Source organism: Dipodomys merriami, unplaced genomic scaffold (genome assembly GCF_024711535.1).
Source record: "Dipodomys merriami isolate MVZ:Mamm:240054 unplaced genomic scaffold, mDipMer1.0.p SCAF_3, whole genome shotgun sequence".
Taxonomy (NCBI): domain Eukaryota; kingdom Metazoa; phylum Chordata; class Mammalia; order Rodentia; family Heteromyidae; genus Dipodomys; species Dipodomys merriami.
Window position 1 is genome coordinate 4,334,397 of NW_027204492.1, and position 26,003 is coordinate 4,360,399.

A 26,003-nucleotide genomic window follows, 5' to 3' on the forward strand; every position below is an offset into this window, starting at 1 on the left:
CTCTACCACTTGAGCCACAGCACTACTTCTGGCTTTTTTCTTTTTGCTTATTTGGTGCTAAGGAATTGAACCCAGGGCCTCAGGCATGCAAGGCAAGCACTCTACCACTGAGCCACCATCCCAGCCCTCTGTACAGTATTTTTACAATAAAAAAACATACAAAAAAGTCCATGCAGTTTGTCATACACAATGCTATTTTATGATTATACATTTATTTGTGTTCCCAGTGACTCTGACAGTGCTTGGGATAAGGCGGTGGCTTCATAAAACATGTTGGATGAAGGCAGCTTAAGGATTAAACTTCCTGATGCTTTAAGAGAAGTCAAGGTGAGGAGAAGACATGTGAGTTAGGGTAGAGAGTCCCAGAGAAAATGTGACAGAAGCACACAGTGGTGAGGGAAAGCACAGCAGAGATCTAGTAATCAGAATCAAATAAGGACAAGAATGACAGAAAGTTGCTTGAGCATCTGGTTGATAGCTTGGGTAGCCATTATCCTGATGGTCTGCACTTTTTGCCTGAACACATGCAGTTGATCTGCACTTTTGAGGGAAGAATCACTGGCCGAGAGAGTCCCAGAAGATCCCTGACCTCCCCCTGTAACCTAGAAAGACTTCCTGGAATCCCTGGCAGCAGCAGGAAAGAGTACTGTCCTCCTTGTCTCTCAAGAACTGCAGTTTGCATCCATTTCACTAGACGCCTAACTATTGCTCCATATTTCTAAGCCTCCAAACTCAACGCTCCATTTACCTCACCCTTGTCTGGACTCCAGACACAATCAGAAAGCTCGCATGTTTAAACAAGCCAGGAGAAAGTTGCCAAGAACAGAGGTCTGTCTTGATTTGAAAAATCAGGTTGTATTTTGCAAGAAAAAAATGTCCTGTGGTTTCCCACAATTTCCCAATTGGAAACATTCAGAGTGTGAAGTTTAGAGAACGTAGGGCTGGGAATATCAGGTTGAGAGAGGGCAGTCCCATATTTCCAGGCTGAAGTACTTGTTGGTCAGACATGCCGGAGCTCTTAAGAAAGTCTAGTTGACTTGCCTAGGGTTGGATGCCAGTTGCTATTCCTCTCACTGGAGCAGTATAAAAGTGTAGTTCAGTGCAAGTCTTCTAATTCCCTAGTCTCTCCACTCTACTGCTGAATTCCAGGGGAGGAACCCTGCTGGTGTGAAGCTCTGATCCACAACCACTTCCTTCTTAACTCATGGCTGATAATCTAAGTGTCATAGTGTAGCAGAGTTCTCTCCGCCAAGGCTCTGCCTGGTCTCTAGAAGTCTATCACATTAGAGACAAGATGTATACAAAAGTGGAAAAGCCACCAACTCAGAAGTGTGGCATACCTCCAAGGTAATCTTTAAACTGCAGTCCTGACATACACTGATGTTTTGGAACACTGTAACATATGTCAATTCCCAAATCACATGGATATACTCACTGGTTTATTTTAATGCAGAACTATTATTTGTCCTTGGGTGGAGAACATTAGGAGCCTACCATAAGATGCTCCTGGAAGAATACATTAGTACATCAAAGGGAAAGATTCAACAAAGTAGAAGTCAATCGTTGCTAGAGTTAAAGATGAGGATGTCATCCTGCATATGGACAAGGGCCTTTGTCAATGTCAATATGACTTATAGGTCTGTACACAGGCCAGTGAAGCTTTGGACCTCCATCCAGGATGGAACATCAGACAAGACATTGAGGTGAGGAGCGGTTTAGCAGAAGGTTCCTTTGCATTGCTGGAGAGAGGGCACTGGGAGTTTCTGGATTTTTTTTTATATAAAAAAAACACTGGTACAATACAGGGTTGTATGTTCAATGCCTTAACGCATTGATAATACTCCACTTTAAGACCAAGGATCTGACTGTTTAATACATTCCTATATTTTTCTGTTTATTTTCATGTGCTTCTCTTGGCAAAATGGTTGTTAATGCAAAAGAATATACTGACAGTGGTCTGTGTATTTGTGTTGTTGTAGAAGGCAATCAAGCCCCATGTTCTAGCTATCCTTAGGATGAACTAATAACATTGATTTTGTGGGCCTTCAAAACAGTGGTTCAGCTGCTGAACTCCCTGGAACCTTATCAAGGTAGCCTCTGGACTCTGACCTATCTTCCTGGATGGTATCTTTGGCTCCTCCACCTCTATCTGCTAGGTGGCATGCTACAGAAGCTTCTCTATGCTTTCACTTTCCCCCTGTATTTCCGTGTTCATTTGAAACCTTCTTAATTCTAGGCATTGTATATCACCTGGAGGATGAATGAGCATGGGAGTTGACATGGGGTCCTGGTGCTTCAGCAGCTGAAGCTTAATTCATGTTACTCATCTGTAAAACCAGCTGATGTAATTATATCCATTTCCCAGTGGGTGTTGGAAAGCCTAATTACCACTTGTGAAATGTTTTGAAGTTCTCAAAAGAAAGCTGGCATATTATGGCACAGTATGAGTCTCACAATAGTAATCCTTTCCAGTTTTTCTTGAGGCTAACTAGTATTCATATTGCCAGTCATGAAACTGTTGTAACAAAGTATGACTACTATACATTGTGATACTACCTTAATACTTAAAGTATTGCTGTGCTCATGAAAAACTCTTAACTAGAAATGATGATGATAGACTAGGTCACTTGTTATGAGGTTGCATTGTTTTTGGATTCCAAAAAAAAAATAAACTAATGGAGTTCTTATGGGGTTGGCATTTGAAAGAGCATCAAACAGCAGGAGCATTCTTTGAACACCTAGTATACAGCAGCCAGTGTGTTAGGTAATTTCTCCTTGAATCTTCTTAAGACGCTGGTAGAGTGTGATTTATTGTCTCTCTCTCTTGCAGAAGAAAATAAGGGAGGTTTAGTAAAGTTGACTCACTCAAGGAAGATGAAGTTGGCACTTGTAAGCAGGGTGATAGGTAACGGAGAAGCGATCTGAGATAAGATAACCACAAAGTCCAGGCAGGAGTTTAAAAAGGTAGGTTCCACATGTCCACTTTATGAATCCCCATCAATAGGCTTTCTGCTCACGGAGAGCAAAATCACAGGAGAATTCAGTCAGATGGAGAGGTGATTATTTTAGTTCAGTGTAATGTGAGTTTCAGATTGCAAATGAATCTGGAAGTCTGAGGTGTGGAAAGCAAGTCGGTACACAAACTGTGGCTTCCCGAAGAGATCTGAAAGGTGAGGTTTGAGCTAGATCACCAAAATGCAACATTTTACCCATTGCCATAACTTGCCTGCCCCAAGATTCACTTGTTTCAGGAGAAAACTCCAGAAAGCAGCTTGAAGCCAGGTGACAGGTGTCTTGGAAGACCTTACAGGGGCGGGGGGCGGGATTACTAGGTGGAGTGCTTCCGCCTTCACCCAGTGAGCATCCTTCTTCGGTTCTCCACTCCGGGTCTCCATCTCCCTGGCTCCACCTCCCACTGTGTACTCTGCTGACAGCTGGAGTACCGAACAACGCCCATCCCCGAGGCCGAGAGCTCAGGGAGGGGCTCAGGGCGCATGCGCAGTTGCTCTACGGAAGCCCACAAGGAGGGGCGGGGTGTGTGCGCGCGCGCGCGCGTGTGTATGTGTGCGTGTGTGTGCGCGTGTGTGTGTGTGTGAGTGTGTGCGCGCGCGCGGGCGCGCGCCCGCGCGGCGGCTCAGGTTTCTTGGGGCGGCGGCGTTGTCGTCGGGGACGCGGTGGCGTTGGCACCATGACCCCGCTGTAACGCGCAGGCTGTGCGGCGCGGGGGGAGGGGGGAAGAGGCGGACGCAACCGTGAAGTTCTCCGCCATGAACCTGAGGGGCCTCTTCCAGGACTTCAACCCTAGGTGAGGCTCTGGCGTTGGCCGCGTTTCCAGGACTACCGGAGGGCGGAGGACTTGGGCGCGAGCTGGGGCTCGGGTTCCGGGGAGGCGAGGCGGCTGAGATGCTGCAGCCCGAGGACCCTTCCTGACCCCCCTGATGGGGACCAGCGGCTCTCGGGCTAAGCTTAGGGCCTCTGCGCTTGGCTGTGTGCGCGCTCCTCCCGCGTCAACTAACAGCACCCGGCCACGGCCCAAGTCGCCCAGCTCGGAGCCCCGTCCTTCCCCACGGGAAGCCTACTGCTCTCTGCCTGCCCACCCTCCGTGGGATCCCGACTTACCCCACTCGTTCCCATCGTTTCGACTTCCAGTTTCACTTCCCATTCTCGGTGCGAAGGCCAATCCCTTGGTCCGATGCCCCTATCCCTGACCCCAGCCAGCTCTTTCCTCCAGCCCGTCAGTCCTTGAGGTTTTCCTGCAGTTTGTGCCCATCCCTCTTTTGCTCGATTTGTTGTTGAACTGATGTGTGAAACATTCTGAGATCCTTGATGTGTGTGTTAGGGTATGGCCGTATCTTACATAATGCATGGAGGGGGGGGAGAATGAACGTGATAATATTCTACACACATGTTTCCCACCGGTCTTGGCTACGTTATTTGCAGGAAGTAGAAATTGCTGTCCTTATTTTCCAGATGGAGAACATCCAGTCGACTGTGAGGAGAAAAGTCTGGCTAAGGAATCAAGTCTATACACTTGCACTTGTGCAACTCTTCTAAAACTCCTTTCTTCCCTAGGCTGTGAGCTCTCTGGAGTAGAACCCACCTCCTCTCTTCTCCCTTTCTGGCACCTTCTGTCTATCCACCTGGTCTACAGTACATAGTAGGCACTTTTTGAAATGCCTGTGAAAACAAACTGAGCCAACAGACCTGGATTGGAGATCAGGCCATAGGAAACCAAATGATTCTCTGCCCTTCTTAGGCCCATCTATAATATAAGGAATTGGTCAAATACATCTCTTAAGGCCTCTACTCAATGGAGACGGTATCTGTTTCTGTTATTACCAAGTAGGAAGCCGGACACTGTAAACCATTTGTGTCCTAAGTCCCATGCTAGGTACTTCAGATGCTGGGCATTCCCATCATGTGAGTAAAAAGGGGCCTGTAAATAGATGATTTCCTGAACAGTACAGTGCTGAACTGTGAGAACATATCTTGGCGGCTTGTTGGGAATGAAACAAACTCTTGGAAGAATGTGCATGTGTTAGGGGTGCAGTCTCCTTAGGGATGATGACTTGTTTATTTTTTTAATGATCTTTAAGTGTTGTACAAAGGAGTTTCAATTCGACATGCAAATTAATAAGCACTTTGATCAATGTCAGCTGGTGACATTTTAAGCTATGAGCTATTGTGACTTCCAAGGTGCTCTTATTCCTCTGAGTTCATATTCTAATATTGTGTGCCAATCTCCTCTCCCTGTGCAGTCATTATCATTGTTGGCATTGAAGGTACTCTGGCAGAGAGGAATTTATTTAGAGTAGACACCAGAGAACTAACTGTATTGCCTTTCCCTTCTGCTTGTTGGAGTTGAGCTTGGTTTGCAAGGGAACAGTTGGAGCTGGACATGCCTTGTGTGTCTTCATTGTTTGCAGAGAGTGTAATGAGAAAGATATGTAAAAGCTGAATTTGTTTTATGTCCTTGGGTAACCCACTTATCTATTTAATCTGTAGACTGAGTATAATCCCTCACTAGGCTAGTGAGAATGAATTAATGATTGACTGCAAATGATTTACAAACAGAAAGTTCCCTAACTTGTTTGCCATAGATAGATCTAATAATCTCTCAGGCTAACAGTCATGACAGAAAAATAGTACTGTACTGTTAAAACCCTCAACCATGTTTTCCTTAGCCTGTTTCCTCCCCTCCTCCCCATACTAGTATATTCTGTGCTGAACAGATTTATAAGAATTACCAACATATTTATCTGTACCTGATTTATACCTGGTTAAAATGCGTCTCTACCTAAAATGGTTAAGGTATTTTTAACTATGTCATTTTCCTGATTCAGAGTTGCCAATGGGAGAGAGCAGTGGCACTTTACAGATGTTTCAAGAAGATATTGAATGAGTAATATTGGCGAGTTGGTTTTATCTGATGGTGTTTCATGTCTGGATACATCTTATTTTTGACAGTGTGCTTTTGCCTTAGAAGAGCCTTTCAGTCAGCTAGACAGAAAACTTATGGATATAGAGGGAAATACCTTGTGCGAGGGCATCAGATCTTGCTGCTGCTGCCTTGCTTCTTGCCTTTAATTCTGAGCCAATTCATAACCACTCTTCTACCCCAGGATCTCCAAACACACTCTTCACTTTATTGGGAATATTTCCTTTCTCTCTGAGCTAGTTGACTCCTATTTATCCTTAAGATTTCTGCTTACTAGGTTCTAATTCATGGAAGCCTTTCTGAATTACCCAAACAGGTCCATTATTCTGTGTTTTTGTGCCATAGACTGCCTTTATACCACTTATTTGTGCCCTGCATTTGTCTGTTTTACTTGATTTATACCTCTCTCCCCTACCCTTAACATGATGTAGGGCTAAGGCCATGATTCTACTATTATTGTACTTTGTGCATATGAGATAATAGCTGGCTCAGTAAATATTTGTGAAATGAATGAGTAAATAACTCTCCAGAGCCTAAAAGAACAATCAATGGCTACCTTTATCATGGAAATCACATATATGTCACAAAGCTTGGTTCCCAAGCCAGGTTGTGGCTCAAGATCTTCATTCCTAATTTCAGGTCTTGGTGAATCAGAACCTGCTGCAGTATTGCCAAGACTGTGGAAACTGCAGTGACAGAAAATGATTCACAGTGTTAACAGTTGTGTAGGGCTGCCAGCTTATCCTCTACCTATTTCCATCTGGCAATAGAACCGGTTGATTATGAACTTCTTTTCTAACTGCTTTTTGGTTATAGATGTTAAGACGTACTGACAGATTCTGGACCCACAAAGAAGTTCTTTCTTCAGTGTCTGAGACTTCCTTAATAGCTTATGAACTCTATTCATAGAATATGATTCCTGGACATTCCTGGGAGATAGGGATCTAGGAGTTGGTGGCTTTCAACGGGTACCCAGGACAATATCCCAAGATCTTAGATTTTCTTTCTTTCTTTTTTTATTGTAAAGATCATGTACAGAAGGATTATGGTTACATAAGTCAGGTAATGAGTACATTTCTTCTTTTTTTTTTTGTCAGTCATGGGGCTTGAATTCTGGGCTTGGGAGCTGTCCCTGTGCTCTTCAGCTCAAGGCGAGTGCTCTACCGCTTGAGCCACAGTACCACTTCTGGTTTTCTAGTGGTTTATTGGAGATAAGAGTCTCATGGACTTTCCTACCCAGGCTGGCTTTGAACCGCGATCCTCAAATCTCAGCCTCCTGAGTAGCTAGGATTACAGGCGTGAGCCACTGGTACTGGGATGTACATTTCTTTTTGATGAGTGTTAGCCTCCCTCATTTTCTTCCCCATTTTCTTCCTCCTTTCCCCCAAGTTGTAAAGTTCATTTACAACATAGTGTCTAGTGAGTATCACTGTTGCATTGGTTACCCTTTGTCCAGACATTTCTGTGATTTCCCTTTCCTTTCCCCAAATCATATAAACTTATATACAAGACAAAGGGTACTGAATCAAAAACAGTGACAACAGGGCATAAATCAAAGGGAATAAAAGGTGAGGAAAAAGAAATAACTGCAAACAGTACATTATAAAAACCTCTTGTTTCCATTTCTTGGAGTTCATTTTGATAAGCTTCATTTTATATGGTCATATGAGCTATTGTGATCCTCTGCTAAGATATCATAGGCATATTCTAGAATGAGAGAAACTCTGCAGGCTGTGTTTCTTTGTCTGGCTTGCTTCGTTTAATATAATTTTTTCCAAGTCTTTCCATTTCCTTATGAATGGTTCGATGTAATTCTTTCTGATGGAGGCATAGAATTCCATTGTGTGTATATACCACATTTTCTTGATCCATTCATCTACTGAGGGGCATCTGGGTTGGCTCCATATGTTAGCTATGGTAAATAATTCTGCAGCGAACATGGTTGTGCTGGTCGCTTTAGTGTGGTCTTGTTTCTAATCATTTGGAGAAATGCCAAGGAGTGGCATTGCTGGGTCATACGGAAGCTCTATGATTAGTCTTTTGAGGAAACCTCCATACTGCTTTCCAGACTGGTTGAACAAGTTTACATTCACACCAACAGTGTAGTAAGTGTTCCATTTGGCCACATCCCTGCCAGGCTCTGTTATTATCAGTTTTCTTGATAATGGCCATTCTAAATGGGGTGAGGTGGAATCTTAATGTTATTTTGATTTGTATTTCTTTTATGGCTAAAGATGTTGAACATGTCTTCATTTGTATATTGGTGATTGTTATTTCTCCTTCAGAGAAGAAGAAATTTAAGTCTTTAGCCCAAGATCTTGGATTTTCTACCACTCTCATGGAATTGTTGACTTAGTAAACAGCCAGGCAGCACTGGAAGGCTGTGAGAGCTTTCTCTCAGGTGTGCTGGACTAGGAGGAAAAGATTGAGAAATGCCTCTCTGGGGTTTTCATAATGAAACTTGAGTGAGCATGGAGGACTGATGAGGTCAGTGTGTTTGAAACTTCTTTTATGTGTGTGCCAGCACCAGGGCTTGAACTCAGGTCCTCATAGTGTTATTTGGCTTGCTCACAACTGGCACTCTACTACTTGAATCACACCTCTAGTATTTCCTTTCCTCCTCCCTCCTCCTCCTCCTTCTCCTCCTCCTCCTCCTCCTCCTCCTCCTCCTCCTCCTCCTCCTCCTCCTCCTCCTCCTCCTCCTCCTCCTCCTCCTCCTCCTCCTCCTCCTCCTCCTCTTCTTTTTCTTCTTCTATTTTTTTTTTTTTGCTGGTTCATTGTACATAAAGTCTCTCAGACTTTTCTGCCCAGAGTAGCTTCCACTATTGGTCCTCGGATCTCAGCCTCCTGAATAGTTAGGATTATAAGTGTGAGCAATCAGTGCCTGACATTTGTCAATATGTATGTATCACCTCTTCTGAAACCATTCTGTGGATTATATAAATTATCTTCTTTTATTTGAAATCAGCAAAAATAAATGTGATTGTTGAATTTGGTTGATTATAAAAGGCAGCTACCTGACCTTTGTGTTTTGTAAATTATCTTTAAAGCATCATTCATGGAACAGTTCCCAGGTTCCTACCATGTGCGAAGAGATATGCTTGGTGCTCTGAGTACAAGAATAAAAGGGATGTAGCCCCTTTTCAGTGTTCAAACCTAGTTGATGATGAATTTTGGTCAGCATGAATGTATTGTCAGTACTGTTAATGAACTACTCATTACTGAAATGATGGCTTTTCTGTTCTGCCATGTTAAGCCACCTGTAGTTAGAAAATTATCTTGGATTTACTGGTTGATGGTTATTATTCATAGCTATGACTTAATGAGTACCTACCTTGTGCTAGACACAACATATAAACTTTGTATGCATTGTGTCTAGTGTGTGTGTGTGTGTGTGTGTGTGTGTGTGTGTGTGTGTGTGTGTGTGTGTGTGTGTGTGTGTGTGTGTGTGTGTGTGTGTGTGTGTGTGTGTGTGTGTGTCCTGATGGTTGACTTCAAGGCCTGGGCACTGTCCTTGCGCTTTTTCATTCCTATCTTTTGAGCCACAACTCTACTTCAAGGTTTTTGGGTAGTTAATTAGAGATGGGATCTTCATGGTCTTTCTTACCCAGGCTGACTTTGAATTGCAATCCTCAGATCTTAGCTAGGATTACAGGCATGAGTTACTGGTGTCCAGCATCATTGTCTCTTCTTTTTACAACTACCTTACAAGTTAGATATCAGCCTCATTTTAGAGAATTTTAGAAGGCTTATGACTTCCCTTAAGTCACATAGGCAGTAAGGAAACAAGTCAGGATTTTAATTCCGGTCAGTATTTTGAAATCTGGGCTCCATCAACCTAGTCAGTGCTGCCTCTCTCATTTAGTGACAGACAGCCTTTTCTTCCCATAGCAAGTCCAGGATGCTAGGAGACATTCTGTTCATGAATTGTAAATGATTAATAAAACAGACCTTAAATTTGAGGTTGTATATCCAAATAAGGAATGTTATTTAGAGAACTAAATTAAAAAATATTTTATAATATTCTAGTTTCTTCAAATATATATACACAAATATCTATATATACAAATATATGTTTGTACACGTATCCACATGTATGCACACACACATATATATATATTAGGTTTATATAATGTTATAATATATGATATTGATGTATATACACACACACCTATTCCATTGCTCATATTCCTTGTTACTCATCTGAAATTCCCTTTAGAACTGGTTTTACAACTCATATAAGAAAATCTGTCTCATTATATTATAATCATGTAGTATTTTGAATCAAAATACTGCCCCCTGATTTGATCATGTATCTTATTCACTACACTTGGCTGTGGCTGACTTTGGGCAGTTTACAAAACTGAAATCCACTCTTGAGAAGGTTTGGCACCATTTTGGATATTCAAAATAATAGCCTGCAGGCTCTCAAGGCAATTCTATGAGGAAGGATCCAAAGATGGTTTAAGCAATGACATAGTGGAATTCAGTTCACTGCCTCCCAAAGGGGCTACTTAAAGCAATACAAGTGTAAAACTTATGCTTTTGAAATTAGCATTCTTACTACTTTGATAGCTGCATGTGTTTTTTTTTTCTTGGCTGCTGTTCAAGGGCCAGGATTTTGAGGTGCTGACTAAATGTGTTGAATGAATAGATGTTGGGTAAAACTCAAATTGAGACGTGTACTAATACAAAGTCCTTGTTTTAGGGGAAAGGCAGAAGATTTTGGAGGAGTGTTCATTTCCTAAGACTATGGGAGTTAATCTTACTTACATTGACGTTAGAGATTTCTAATTGCTTTAACTGATCCTGGTTCATATTTGTATATGCTGACTAGAATTTCAAATAAAAGCTGTGATTTGAACTCTGGAGATAGATACTTTATAACTAATAATTAATCCATCCTTTCCTGCGAACTCATAGTGAGAAAAATGATTTCTAAATGGGATTGTTACAACAGTATGACAATTTCCTATTTCCTAATACTACCAGAACTATAATAATTAAATTGTATAATAGATTCATTATATCATTCACCTAGTGCTTTCATATACCACTTTCCTAAGTGCATGAGAAATAACTAGATAAACTTAGGGGAAATAATTCACCTAAAACCACAGAGTGAGAAATGGCAGATAAGGAACTTAGAAGTGCATCTACCCACTAGTGTGGGCTCTTTCTATTCTTTCTTAAGATTGATTTGGTTTCATTTGGATTTTGTGCTTTTTAATACCTTATTTTGTACTTTTAAAAGATATCTACTAATTATGTGCCCTTAAACTTTTTTGTCTTTACAAATTAAAGCCAGTTAAATTTTCTGCTCAAAATTTTAAATTTGCTTAGCAACATTCTGCCCAGTGTAGGAAGTATAGTCCATTTTTAACAGTTTGTGAGAATATCAGTTTACTAGTATGCCAATTGGAGCCATTACATCAAGCCGTGTGTGTGTGTGTGTGTGTGTGTGTGTGTGTGTGTGTGTGTGTGTGTGTGTGTGTGTGTGTGTGTGTGTGTGTGTGTGTGTGTGTGTGTGTGTGTGTCTCTGTGCATTTGTACAGGCTTCCGTCAAGCCAGCAGCTTCCAGTAGAGAAACCTGATGGATCTAAAGAGTCCAGCTACATTTTGCTTTTTTTTCTGGTACTGGGGCTTGAACTTAGGGACTCTTGCCCTTGGTTGGCCTTTTTGATCATGGCTAGCACTCTGCCACTTGAGCCAATGTCTCTACTTCCAGCTTTCAGATCTCAGTTGTTTTGTGCTGGTACTGGGGGCTTGAACTCAGGGCCTAGGAGCTTTTTGTGTTCAAGGATAGAGCCCTAACACTTGAGCCACAGCTCTACTTCTGGATTTTTAGTGGTTAATTGGAAATGAGGATCTCATCGACTTCCTACCTGGGATGGCTTCAAACTTTGATCCTCAGATCTCAGCCACCTGAGTAGCTAGAATTACAGGCAGGAGCCACTGGCAGCCAGCTTTCAGCTGCAGTTTTTGATTTGTACAAAACAAATATTAGACCTTTTACACAGAGGTAATGTTTTTGCTACATTCCCTCTGTTCTTCTCCCCATCAAATTGAGCAAAAGGAATTTCAGCCTGAGCAGAAAACTATAAGGTCTAGTTCATGTTATACTACTCATTAATAATGTACTAACATTATTGATTCACAGGTAAGTCTTTCTTAAGATATCGCTAGTTTGTTTCCTCCCAAATTTCATGTGTTGGAAACCTAATCCAAAAATTAATATGGTAGGGGGCTGGGAAGGTGGCTCAGTAGTAGATTGCTTGCCTTGCATGGATGAGGCCCTGGGTTCGATTCCTCAGCACCACATAAGCAAAAAGAAAAAAAAAGCCAGAAGTGGCGCTGTGGCTCAAGTGGTAGAGTGCTAGCCTTGAGTTGAAGAGCTGAGGGACAGCGTCCAGGCCCAGAGTTCAGGCCCCACGATCAGACCCCCCCCAAATTAATATGGTAATAGTATTTGAAAGTAGAGCCATTGAGAGACAATTAGGATTAGATAGGATTATGAGAATAGAGTACTAATCATGGCATTAATTATTTTATAAGTGGTGAGATCCAAGCTAGCATACTTGCCCTATCTTCCTTTGTGTGTGTGTGTGTGTGTGTGTGTGTGTGTGTGTGTGTGTGTGTGTGTGTGTGTGTGTGTATAATTTTATTTTTTTTGTCAGTCATGGGGCTTGAACTCTGGGTCTGGGCACTGTCCTTCAGCTCTTCAGCTCAAGGCTAGTTCTCCACCACTTGAGCCACAGCACCACTTCTGTTTTCTGGTGGTTTATTGGAGAGAAGAGTCTCAGGGACTTTCCTGCCAGGGCTGGCTTTGAACTGTGATCCTCAGATCTCAGCCTCCTGAGTAGCTAGGATTACAGGCATGAGCCACTGGTGCCCGGCCTCTCTTCTATATTATGGTGCAGCAAGAAGGCCCGTTCTATGTTCCTGAAAGTATAAGAGAATTTTGACTAGCATCTGAAATAAGAAATCAGTTTCTCCCTTATGCTTAGGTAGGTTATCCTAAATGGAAGTTATTAGAACTGAAATTTTGTGTCAGGAGTGAAGCATTGCTGTACAAATACCTAAAAAATGTGGAAGTGGCTTTGGAACTAAGTAATATCTATAGGCTAGAACAGTTTTGAATCAAATATTAGAGAAATTCTGTATTGCTGAGAATGCAGTGTTAAGGACAATTCTGCTCAATGCTCAGGAGAAGAGTAGGCAAAGTCTGTGATACCTTACACATTACCTGGTCTTGACTAGAATGTTGGTAGACCTGTGAACACTAAAGACCTTTCAAAACTGATAAGATCTCAAATGGAGCAGAGGATTTTGGAGCCTGGACTAAGAAGACCATCCGATTACAAAGTTGTTAAGAACTTGGCTGCGTTGTATCCATGGCCTAGAGGTTTATAGAATGCAGAATTTAAGAGTAATAAATGATGTTAATCTGGTGGAAGTAATTTCTTTTTGTGTCTCAGACCTGGGGCTTGAATTCAGAGCCTGGCTCCTGTCACTGAGCTTTTAAACTCAAGGCTAGTGCTTTACCACATGAGCCATAGCTCCACCTTCAGCTTCTTTGCTAGTTAATTGGACATAACAGTCTCAGGGACTTTCCTGCCCAGGCTTGCTTCACACCGTGATCCTTACATCTCAGACTTCCCAGTAGCTAGGATTATAGTACAGGCATGAGCTGCCAGCAGCCAGCTTAGTGGAAGTAATTTCTAAGCAACAAGTTATTTAGGTTATTGCATGAATATTTGTCAAAGTGAATAGAGAGAGCAAAAGGTAACTAAGAGACAATTTATAATTAAAAGTGACTAGTTAAATTTGTGAAATTCTGTGTAACAGTGTGATAGAGAATGAAAGAACATTTTTCTGGAGAGGAAACCAAGAGTGTGGACAGGTGACTGTTAGCTGCTAAGTAGACCAGGTTCAGATTGGGTGACTTATTGAGACAATAGGAGAAAGACTCGAATGACATTTTCAAGATCATTAAGGCTTCTTTTCCCATCACAGACCCACAAGTCTAAGAGGACAGAATGGTTTTAGGAGTCAAATGTAAAGCACTGGCCACAGGCTTACTGCCTAGGACCACTTTGAATCTCTGCTCCTCCAATTCTGGCATAGTGCTCCTTGACATTCCAGCTAGGGCCCAAGCAGCCCCAAGTGTAGCTTACGCTACTTGTTAAAGCAGCATGTGGTGTCAAGGATAATTCTATAGTCAGCGCTTAATTTCTGCTTTATTGGGTTTTGGACTTATTTTTAATTTATACCTTTTAAAATGGCTGTTTTATTCTTGTCTTACCACAGTATTTTGAAAATAGGTAACTTGTTTAGATTGACAGGCTTATAGGTAACTTCCTCAAGGTGAGTCATACCTTAGTTTCACCCATGTCTGACTTAGATGAAACTTTGGACATATATATATATGTCCAAATTATATATATATATATATATATATATATATATATATATATATATATATAATTGTCAAAGTGATGTACAGAGGGGTTACAGTTGGACTTTTGGGTTGATACTGGGATAACTTAAGACTTTGGGAGGCCATTGGGATAGAATGCATGAAATTTGCATTGTGTGAGGTACATTAATTTGGGGAGGGGGTAAGAGAAGAATTCTATGATTTGAATGTATCCTCCAAATAGTCATGTGTCAGTGGTATCTGGAAGTGGAGCCCAAGGTTCTACTACTCCTTTTGGGAAGTAACCAGGATTAGAGGAGTTCATGTGGGTGAGGCACCCATGACCTTATAAGACACCATGACCCTATAAGACACACTCTGCTGTGCTATAAGTGTCTTATACGAAAAGGAAGGGAGACCCAAGCTGGCAGCTTGCCCTGTCTTCCCATGTGATGCCTGAACCATGTTTGATACAGCAGCAAGTAGATTCTCACCCAATGCTGAGCACACACAGATGCCAGTGCCATCCTTCTGGACCTCCCAGCCTCCAGAACTTCTGTTCTTTAGAAAATACCCAATCTGGGGTATATTGTTGTAGTGACAAGAAAGCAACAGAGACAGATATAATTGGGAAAAATCCCCCCAAATTTGGAAGTAGTGGTTAAGTCTAGAGCATCATGAGTTGAACCTCTAGTTTGTAGAGAATTAAGGAAAACCTGTACTGGGATACTCGTCTGTTTTTTGGAAAATAATTCAAAGTAGTTTAGGCTCTAACTTGACTTAAAAAAAAGTTTTCTTGCCTCTGTGTTACCAGCATCTTTCTCTTGCCAGTCAGGCTTTGTATTTCTTACTTGTTACTGAGTCAAATAAAAAGTTAGCTATGAAATATTTTAGTTTAATTGAGATAAAATTTCTTTCCCCCCAAATTTAAAGAATAACGTGTATATGTATGTATATATATATGCATTATGTACTTTAAATTTCGACTACTTTTTGAAGAAACAGTAAGTTTTCCTTAGCTGGTGTGTGTGTGTGTGTGTGTGTGTGTGTGTGTGTGTGTGTGTGTGTGTGTGTGTGTGTGTGTGTGTGTGTGTGTGTGTGTGTGTGTGTGTGTGTGTGTGTGTGTGTGTGTGTGTGTGTCTGTCTGTCTGTCTGTCTGTCTGTCTGTCTGTCTGTCTGTCTTTTTTTCTTAATTTTGGTAGTACTTTGATTTGAATTTATGTACTCATTATCTTCGTGTGTGTGTGTGTGTGTGTGTGTGTCTGTCTGTCTGTCTGTCTGTCTGTCTGTCTATCTGTCTGTCTGTCTGTCTGTCTGTCTTTTTTTCTTAATTTTGGTAGTACTTTGATTTGAATTTATGTACTCATTATCTTGCCCATGTAATTGTAACTCCTCTGTACGGTATTCTCACAAGAAAAAATTAAAAAAAGAAAATCTAAAAAGGAAAAAAAGAAGAAGACTTTGTGTTTGCTATCTCTTGAACCAAGACCCTAGTCCCTTTTGCTTTTAGTGTTTTCCAAATAAGATCTTTAATTTTTACCCAAGGCCAGCCTTGAAAAGTGATTTTCTTACCTGTATACCTCCAGAAGCTGGAATTTTAGGGTTGTACCACCACACCTTGATTGTTCATTGAAATTGAGGGTTTGCTAACATTTTGCCCAGGCAGGCCTGGAACTACAGTTCTGATTTCTCCCTTCATCCATATATATAGAGAGAGAGAAAGAGAGAGGGTTATAATATAATGTTATATATACTTCTGCTTTTAGTTTTTTATTTCCATATTTTGACTTGCTACCTTTTCCCTAAATTTGTTAGAAACACTGTTCATTAGTTTCTTGTTGCAGTTTTGTTCAGTTTTTACTTTATTTAAACTTTTGGAATGGTTACATTTTTCTCTGACTTTTGTTTTGGCAGCAACCAAGGAGATTTGTAATATTTTATTTGTGTTGTAAATATTCTGCAATAGCATTGTATTTTAGCCTTAATCCTTATTTAAGAAGGAACCTAACATTAAGTTATAATCCTCCCAGCTCTGCAATTAGTGCTTTCTAATAAGTATTAATTCTTTGCTGTGATGTATTCTGTCTCTAGTCTGTCTGCTTCCACTCTTTACTGAGTATAATCTATCTTGCACATATGTATATCCCTTCTTTTATTCTTTTTGTGTATGTGCTGATCCTGGAGCTTGAACTCAGGGCCTAGGTGTTGTCCCTGAGCTTTTTCACTCAAGGGTAGCACTCTACCACTTGAAGTATAGCTCTGCTTCTGCCTCTTTATGGTAGTTATTTGGAAAAAAATATCACAGGCTTTCCTGCTACTGGTGGTTTCAAGCCACAGTTCTCAGATCCCAGCCTCCTGAGTAGCTAGGATTGTAAGTGTGAGCCACCTGAGTGACCTTTGTTTTTGTTTTTGTTTTCTCCTTTTTATAGAACAGCAGTAGTCAGAAGAATTGGCCTTCCCAAATATACCATGTCTTATTTCTCGAAATATGGAGATATGTGGTAGCAGATGGAGTTAAATTTTCTAATTATCATATAATCAGGAGACAGAAAAGGTGAGAGTGTTTCAGGATGAGGAGGACTGATCTCTCCAGTGCTGACTTTGAAGATGGACGAAAGGGCTGCTAAAGAATGTGGCATCCTATCTAAGCTAGAAAAGGCATGAAAACATTCTTTCAAAGCATTCAGAAGGAATGCAGAAGCCTTGCTGACACCTTCAAGTTAGCTGAGTGAGATACATACTGAACATCTGACCTCCTGAGCTAAGAAATTTGGGCCATTGGCTTTTCTGGTAGTTTTGTATGGCAGCATACAGGAAATAAACACTAGGGCCATGCAACCCATTTATGTTCTTCTAACTCTAGTAAATGAGTCACAAATTCCACTTCATATCATTATTTGTCCTCTTCCAGAATCCTCTTGTTTCCTTTTTGTTTCTTTTTTCTTTTCATGTAGTAGACATAAAACTCTTAGTTTCCCTTGAAATTATGTCAAAAACCTTGAGATAAGCACTTTTCTAACATTTAAAATATTCTGGTATATCTATTTTTAAAATTAACTTCCCTATTCTCTTATTAAGAAAACTCTTTTTTTGCAGAAGACAATAAATTTGGCTCCAATGTTTATCCTTCCATTTATTTGTTACAGAACTCTTAGAGTTTTACTTCTGCCTGTTATCTGAGACTCATATCTATCATCCTTATATCAGCTAATTTTTCAGTTCAATGATTGCTTTTAGAAATTGTTTTTAAGGACTTTTTTTTGGCTAAAGATATATATAACCATAGGTTTTGCTTGATAAATTGGTTCTGATTTTCTCCATTTTGGAACACCTTGTGTACTTTAAGTAGTGAAAACAAAGTTGTCTGTGCTCTTTACTGTGTTTTATAAATCCTTTTCTTAATTTTTGTACCTCCTACTCCACGAGTCCTATTCTTCTCCTATTCTTCTCTAAAGAATGAAGTCATTCTTACCCTGACATCATTCAGTGTTAGCTGTCTTATTCTTTGTGACATCTTGTAAAAGTCTCTTTGAATTGACTTAGACTTCTTCATAGACCCCTAGAGGACCTTGGGATATTTTCCATTGATCTATAAGGTCAAATTTATGTTCATAATAAATGCTACGATTTCCTTTGACATTTTCTCTGTGTCAACAATTGGCAAAGGTAGTGGTGGGTCAAACAGCAGCTAACCGGACATGAATCAGGACAGTGCTGCCAACTACACTAGTTATCGTGGGATTGTACACCAAAACACACCTTTGAAAATCTCTGCTTCCAAAACAGAAAAAATAAATATTAATCTCATATTCACTTTGACCTTTAAATATACATCAAGTTTTAATATCCCATGTGACCAAATGGGAATAATAGGAAGTCTGCTGCATACTTATGTGGGACGTTTTGAGTCAAAGAAAAACACTTCTGCACCTCAGTTTGAAGCTGCTATTTTCATGGATTACTATTTTTATTTGAAGGACAACTAGCTGACAAGTGCGTGGTTATTCCAGTTAGGGTTTTCTTTTGAAAATGGCAGAAGAGAACCTGCTACTTGAAGGAAAATGATTCAGGTTTTGGACAGGGTGACGATAAAGGTCAAGTTTCATTCTGCCTCCATCTTGTTTTCCTGGCATCATTTGTTGAAGAGGCTATCTTTTCTCCAGTGTGTATTTTTTGGCTTCTTTGTAAAAAAATTAGATGGTTGTGGCCATGCAGTTTTATTTTTGAGTCTCCAACTCTGTTATATTGCTCTTTGTGTCTGTTTTCATATCATTATCATGCTTAAAAAACTGTCTCTGTAGTGTAATTAGTCTATTATTGTGATAAATTCACTCCAGTATTGCTATTTTTACTTGTGATTGAGTCTTTCATTCTTCCATACAAAATTTTGGATCATTTTTTCTGTTTCTGTTGAATAACATTTGGACTTTAATGAGTATTGATTGTGTCCAATTTAAGGCTATTATGAATGGGGTGGTTTTTCTGATTCTTTCTCAGATAATTCATTGTTAGTATACAGCAAATCTACCAATTTTTGTATGTTGATTTTGTATCCTGCTAAAGTTGACCTACCTCGTAACCCCGCCATATTACTATTGAGTGTGAAGCAGTGGTGTGTTAAGCAATAGCCATGCTTATTTCAGCACTGTTCACAATAGCAAAATGGTAGAATCAGCTGAGTTGTCTAACAACAAATGAGTGCATAAAAAGTATTACAAAGAAAAAAAAGATATTCTGTCTTGTGCAAGAGGATGGATGGAATTGGAAATTATCATGTAAAAGATAAGCCACACTCAAAAAGTCAAAAAGGTAACAGATGTGTTTGCTCTCATTTGCGGAAATTAGAGCCAAAAACATATTCGTGGAAATGTATATATATGTATGTACAAATATGTCTGTGTGTATATGAAAATATATACACATATATAGAACCTAATTCTAACTGTGGAACTCTGCAAGAGAATAAGGTGAAGGGAGAGATGGAGAAAAAATAGAGGATGAATACTTTTGAAATATATTACAACTATATATGAACATGATATAAGCACTCTTAAAGTGCATGATCACTAGGGGGGTTTTAGGGTGGTAGAAATGAAGGAGATAGAGAGTAGTATTCTAATTAGCATATAGCACATGCACATCTGAAAAATCTTGGTGAAAACTCTTGGTACAATTAAGACTCACTAAAAACAAATGAGAGAAAAGGAAAATGAGTTCTGTTGGGGGAGGCAGGTACCCGTGGGAGGGGATAAGTGAATAGAGAGGGCGAAAGTGGATGAATATGGCCAAAGTAATTTAATTGCACATATAAAAATAGAGCATTGATATCTGCTGAAGTTGTTCTAGAAGGTGAGTAGTAAGTGACAGTGATTGAGGAGGTGAGTTTGGGGATGCAAAAGCCCTTCTTGTATGCTAAAAAAATAAGTATGCTAATAAAAAAATGGGAAAAGCGGGCTGGGATGGTGGCTCAGTGGTAGAGCGCTCGCCTTGCATGCCTGAGGCCCTGGGTTCGATTCCTCAGCACCACATAAGCAAAAAGAAAAAAAAAGCCGGAAGTGGCGCTGTGGCTCAAGTGGTAGAGCGCTAGCCTTGAGCTGAAGAGCTGAGGGACAGCGCTCAGGCCCCACGACCAGACCCCCCCCCCAAAAAAAAAAAATGGGAAAAGCAAAAATGATAAATTTAAGCTTTCGGGAGAGAATCAGATTTTTCTAACTTGTATCCACAACTTCCCAGTGCTTGAAACATTTCTAGTGTAATAGGTAGTAATCATAACTAGTATGATTATTTTGCTTTTATATAGTAAATTGTGTCATCAGTTGATAGAGTTTCATGACACATTGAACCAATATTTTCCATTTGACCTACATGGTATTACACAATCACATAGGGACAAAAGAGTTGTTCAGAGTATACAAGAGACTCATAGATTTTAACATTGCAAAGTATAAAAAAATCCATTGATTGGGTTTCAGCCTTCACATTGCAGTTAACCTTTAAGAAGCTACTTTAGCTGGGCACTTGTGGCTCATGCCTGTAATCCTAGCTATTCAGGAGGCTGAGATCTGAGGATCACAGTTCAAAGCCAGCCCTGGCAAGAAAGTCCATGAGACTCTTTTTTTTTTTTTTTTTTTTTTGGTCCAGTTGTGGCGCCTGAACTCTGGGCCTGGGCACTGTCCCTCAGCTCTTCAGTTCAAGGCTAGTGCTCTACCACTTGAGCCACAGCGCCACTTCTGGCTTTTTTCTTTTTGCTTTATGTGGTGCTGAGGAATCGAACTCAGGGCCTCATGCATGCAAGGCAAGCGCTCTACCACTGAGCCACCTTCCCAGCCCCTCCATGACACTCTTATCTCCAGGAAACCACCAGAAAACTGGAAGAGGCACTGTGGCTCAAGTGGTAGAGCGCTCACCTTGAGCTGAAGAGCCCAGGGGCAAATCTCAGGCTCAGAATTCAAGCCCCACAACCAACCCCACCCCCCAAAAAGAAGCTGTCTTTTGTTGAGTTATGGTAATTCTATTGAGAATATCTACCATTATCTACTTGTCTTTATAAAGCTAGATTTTCAGCATATATTTGGTTTTGAAAAATAATTTGATAAAAAATGTATTTACGGTAATATGTAATATGTTTACTCATGTTACTTTTATTCTTTTTGTGTGGTGGTCCTGGGACTTGAACTCAGGGCCTGGGTACTGTCCCTGAGCTTTGCTCAAAGCTTGTACTCTACCACCTGAGCCACAGCCTCACTTTTGGTTTTTTGGTAGCTAATTGGAGACAAGAGTCTCATGGACTTTACTGCCTGGGATGGCTTTGAACCGTGGTTCTCAGATCTCAGACTCTTGAGTAACTAGAATTATAAGCATGAGTCACTTATGTTACTTTTAATTAGTAATTTTTAATAGCTACTTAGATATCTGATAAATATCAGTAGGGATAACTGCTATGAACAAAGCTCTTTGGGCTAATTTTTTTGTTAAAATATTTTTATTAGTATATATTATTGTACAAAATGAGAGATTCCATGGTGACAGTTTTTGTACCTATATATGTGTTTTGATTGTATTTACACCATTACTTTGTCTTTATTTCTACATCTCTCCCTCTTTTTAACCTTACAAAGTTGGGGTGTTTTTTGTTAATGAGTTTTTTTTTTGTGAAAATACTGTACAGAGGGGATAAGAAATGTACTCATTACCTTGCTCATGTAATGGGCTAATTTTTAAGAGTGTCAAGGAGTCCTGATACTAGGAATTAACAAAACTATATTGTAGTATTTTATTGAAAGCACTTTTCATAGCCATTATTTTATAATCTCCTATTAGATGCAAATGATGACCTGATTTTATGAATGACACAAGATCTATATATAACTATATGTGTATATAATATATAGAATGCTTTAAAATATAACATTTAATAATAAAATAGTGATAATATATAATAATTAGAAACCCATTCAATGATAATATTCTTTACTCTCATTTGAGGTTTGCCTCTGAGTTTAATTTTGTACATTCCATCTCCTACAACATCTATTTACTTTTATCCAATTGAAGCTTCCTGTCATTTTTTCAGTGTAAAAGTATTACTTGGACCTTGAAGAAAACTAAGATATGCCAAGCAAAAGCATGTAAAGACCATTGTTAATCTTCCCCAGAAGAGGTAACTATGAAGTGTTCAGTGTATATTTACTTACATAGATGTTCTTCTAACCATGTTTATCAGTGTGAAATCAATACAGCCTAGTACTCAATTAAATGACTTTGGAGTAGATGTTTAGTTTGAATTTCCACTCCATGAGCCTTTGGACAAGCCTTTAAAAATTAAGCTTCTATTTCCTTGTGGAATGTAATTTTCTTTCTTTTTTCTTTTCTTTTTGTTTTTGTGCAGGTACTCAGGCTTGAAATCAGGGCCTGGGTGCATCACTTAGCTTTTTTGCTCAAGGTTAGTATTCTACCACTTGAGCCACTACTCCACTTCCAGCCTTTTGGCGATTAAGTGTAGATAAGAATCTTAGGGATTTTCCTGCCCAGGCTGGCTTTGAACCATGATCCTCATGTCTCAGCTTCTTGAATAGATAGGATTCTGGGCATGGGCCACCAGCACCTGGCTTGGAATTTTTATTTCCCAAAATGGAAATAATTGCAGTGCCTTTTTCATAGGTTTGCCTTGAGCCGTAGGTGATATCATGCTTGATGAACAGATTAGTGTCTGACATTCCATAAACATTCAATAAATATTAGGTGCTGATTTTGTTACATACATGTGCAGGTATATCAATAGATACATTAGATTTAATTACCCCCGCCCCCTTTTTATTTTTATTTTGCCTGTCGTGGGGCCTGAACTCTGGGCCTGGGCGTTGTCTCTCAGCTCTTCAGCTCAAGGCTAGCACTCTACCACTTGAGCCACAGTGCCACTTCCAGCTTTTTCTGTTATGTGGTGCTGAGGAATCGAACCCAGGGCCTCATGCATGCAGGGCAAGCACTCTACCACTGAGCCACCTTCTCAGTCCTAATTTTACCCTTTTTGTTGTATAGTTGTATGAGTTTTGATAGACTCAAATATGAAAATGCCATCCAGATATAGAAGAGTTTTGCCACTGCAGAAAAGTTCCTCAGATTTCCCTCAGCACAACCACTAGTTACTACACTGCTATATTCTGTGTCGAAAAGTTTTGTCTTTTTCAGAGTATCAAATAAATGAAGTTGTATGTTGTGTTTTCATTGTTATTTTACTTAGGATCATGTATTTCAGGTCCATTCATGTTGTGTGCAGCTCTAGTTTGTTCCTTTCTCCTGCAGATTGGCATTTCACTGAATGGTTGTATCACAAACAGTTTAACGATTCACTAATGGTTGTATCACAGTTTAATGATTCACTATGTTATATACATTTGGGTTGTTTTTAGTGATTTTTCATGACAAGCATTTGGTTACAAGCCTTTGAGTTATTATTTCCCTTTTTCATTGGTAAAAAGCTAGTTGTGGGGTTGCTGGGCAATAAAGCTAGGACTTTATAAGGAACAGCTGACATGGTTTTGAATGTGACTACTATTTTGTGTTCCTACCAGCGTATATGAGAGTTACAGTTCCCTGTTGGCCTTGCACTACTGTCAGCCATTTTAATTTTAACCCTTCCAGTGATTGTATAATTTCATCTTGTTGTGAGTATGATTGGCATACAGTAAAATTTTAGTGATGGAACTACTGGTCGTATTTTCTTGTGCTTGTGTAAGTCTTTGTATATTTTCTATAATGATGTATCCCTTTGTAATGTTTGCCCATTTAAAATTTTTTTAGAAGTTGTGAAGTTGTCAAACTTGTTCTTATAAACTGGATATAGGTACTTTTTAGATAGGTTTAGAATATGGTTTTTTTTTCTGATTTGTAGCTTAGCTTTTCATTTTCTTTACATTTTAGAGTTTTTAATTTTGAAGAAGTACAATTTTATATCACATCTAAGAAATGTTTACCTATGCTCAGCTTGCAAATAGTGTTTACTATTTATAGTTTGAGGTATTGCATTTAGGTTTGTGATCCATCCATGTCGCAGGAATTTTTGTATGTACTGTGAAGTTAACAGTCATTTTTCTAGCTGGTCCAGCAGCAAGGACTTTGGTGCAGTGGCAGGACTGCTCTACATCTGTATCTTTCAACAGCATTTACACAAGTATATGTATCTGACAAAATTCAGAACGTACAATAAAAAGGGCAAATTTTACACTATGTATAATACTTTCGTCACTGAATTACCTTGGCAATAAAGTAGCTTATAGTATCCTTTACTTCTAATTATTAGTAGTGCTTATAGTAATAATCCCTCCTTTCCTATTTTTATGTTCTGGTACTGGGACTTGAACTCAAGACCTGGGTGCGGGCCCTTAACATTTCTGCTGAAGGCTAGCACTCTACTACTTGAGCCACATGTCCACTATGTAGTTAGTTAATTGGACATAAGAGTCTCACAGACTTTTCTGGCTGGGCTGGCATCAAACTTTAATTCTCAGATCTCAACCCCTGAGTAGCTATGATTACAGATGTGATCCTCTGGTGCCCAGTGAATTAGTGAGTTTTTATGAGATGAAAAATACTGCTTTTATCCCTCTCTATTTAAGTATGAGGTTTGTAAAAATGCATCTTCTTGAGTAATTTTCTTTTTCCCCTAGTAAATTCCTCATCTATGCCTGTTTGCTGCTATTCTCTGTGCTGCTTGCCCTTCGTCTGGATGGCATCATTCAGTGGAGTTATTGGGCTGTCTTTGCCCCAATATGGTTGTGGAAGCTAATGGTCATTGTTGGAGCCTCAGTTGGAACTGGAGTCTGGGCACGAAATCCTCAATATCGGTAAGGTTACTTTTAAAATCCTCTGAGCTCTATCCTGAGGGAACAATATCTTGTTTTCTCTCATTCATGAAAAATTGAGTCATTTTCTTTTCTTCCTATTTGGAGTTTTACAAGAAGTGTTGTAAAGGCAAACAGATCTCTTCAATTTTTTTCAAGACTTGTTTTTTATCAATATGTATTTTCTTTTAAAAGCAATGTTTCAGTGATTCAGAACTCAGCCAGCCCACAAATGCCCACACATGACCTAAAATATATCCAAATACAGACTGATTAGGTTGTACTAGACTAAGAGTCATGAAATTACTGTGTTCTTCCAGCCTTGACCCTGAGGGATCTTTCCCCACTTTACGTTTTAAAACTGGAGTCCCCATGGCTCCACTCTCCACTCCTGGGTTTCTATGAGTGGAAGTGATGTCAGGAGGCAGAGTGGTCTTCAGAAGCCTGTAAGTGCTTTGGACTGTGGCTGGAGAATGCGGAAAATTAAGAACCAGCTGCAGACACAGAAGGCAGCACTTTGAGAAACAAGGCAGAGGGTTCAGTGTTGCTGAACTCTATGGACGTCTTTCCCTTCTCTCCTCAAGGGATAAACTACATGACAGCAGGGTGCGGAGGACTGCAAAATGGGCTTTTCTAAACCTTTACCATTAAGATAAGGAGTGAAGCAGTGCCCAGTAGGCCAGTGGGCAGGATAGGGGGAGGTTCATGAGGCTGCTCATATGGGAAGAGTGTAGAAGTTGGAGGCCCACCTCAACTTTTAAAATTTTTCATTTATTGTAAATACATTATTAAAAATAGAAATTGCTATTCAATGAACCTAGGGACTTTAAATACCTACACAAAGAGACTTAGTAGTTAAGGACCATTCATACATAGATAGTGATTGAAATTCTTAGATTATTTTTCCTGGAAGATTGTTTGCCTGTATAGAAGTACTTCTTTTCTTTTTGTGTTTGTTCCTCAATAAGTGTTAATATGTTAGTTTCCATCGATTGATATTTAAAAGCTATTTTATCTGTTTCTCTGCTGATTCAAAATCTTTTCCCTTACTCAAGATGCGTAAGGAAAGGAACTATGTATTTGGTTAAATTAAGGAAGGTCATATTAACTAGTAAAATGCCATTAGGTCCTTTGGGAATAACTTCTTTCTCGAGCTCATGTGGACTGACTATTCAAATGGTATTTCAGAAATGTTCATTTGTAATTTCAGTAAACATTGTAGGCCTTTATAGGTGTGTAAATGTGTTATAAAGCAATGTTCTCATTTGTGGCCTTATTTTTAAGTTAATAGCCTATTAAGTTCCTG

General features: G+C 39.7%; 1 protein-coding gene across 2 annotated transcripts in view; it reads left to right on the forward strand.

Annotated features, from left to right (window-relative positions):
* Positions 1–3,571: 3,571 nt before the first annotated feature.
* Tmem185a (transmembrane protein 185A) overlaps positions 3,572–26,003 on the forward strand; it is a 38,639-nt gene continuing 16,207 nt past the window's right edge. The window contains exons 1-3 of one of the 2 annotated variants that reach the window (XM_070039603.1): positions 3,573–3,805; positions 21,931–22,017; positions 24,524–24,700. In XM_070039603.1, coding sequence (XP_069895704.1) covers positions 24,642–24,700 — 59 coding nt within the window. In that variant the 5' untranslated portion in view covers positions 3,573–3,805; positions 21,931–22,017; positions 24,524–24,641. Of the gene's footprint in view, positions 3,806–21,930; positions 22,018–24,523; positions 24,701–26,003 lie in introns of both variants that reach the window. The other variant, XM_070039602.1, reaches the window with a different exon arrangement.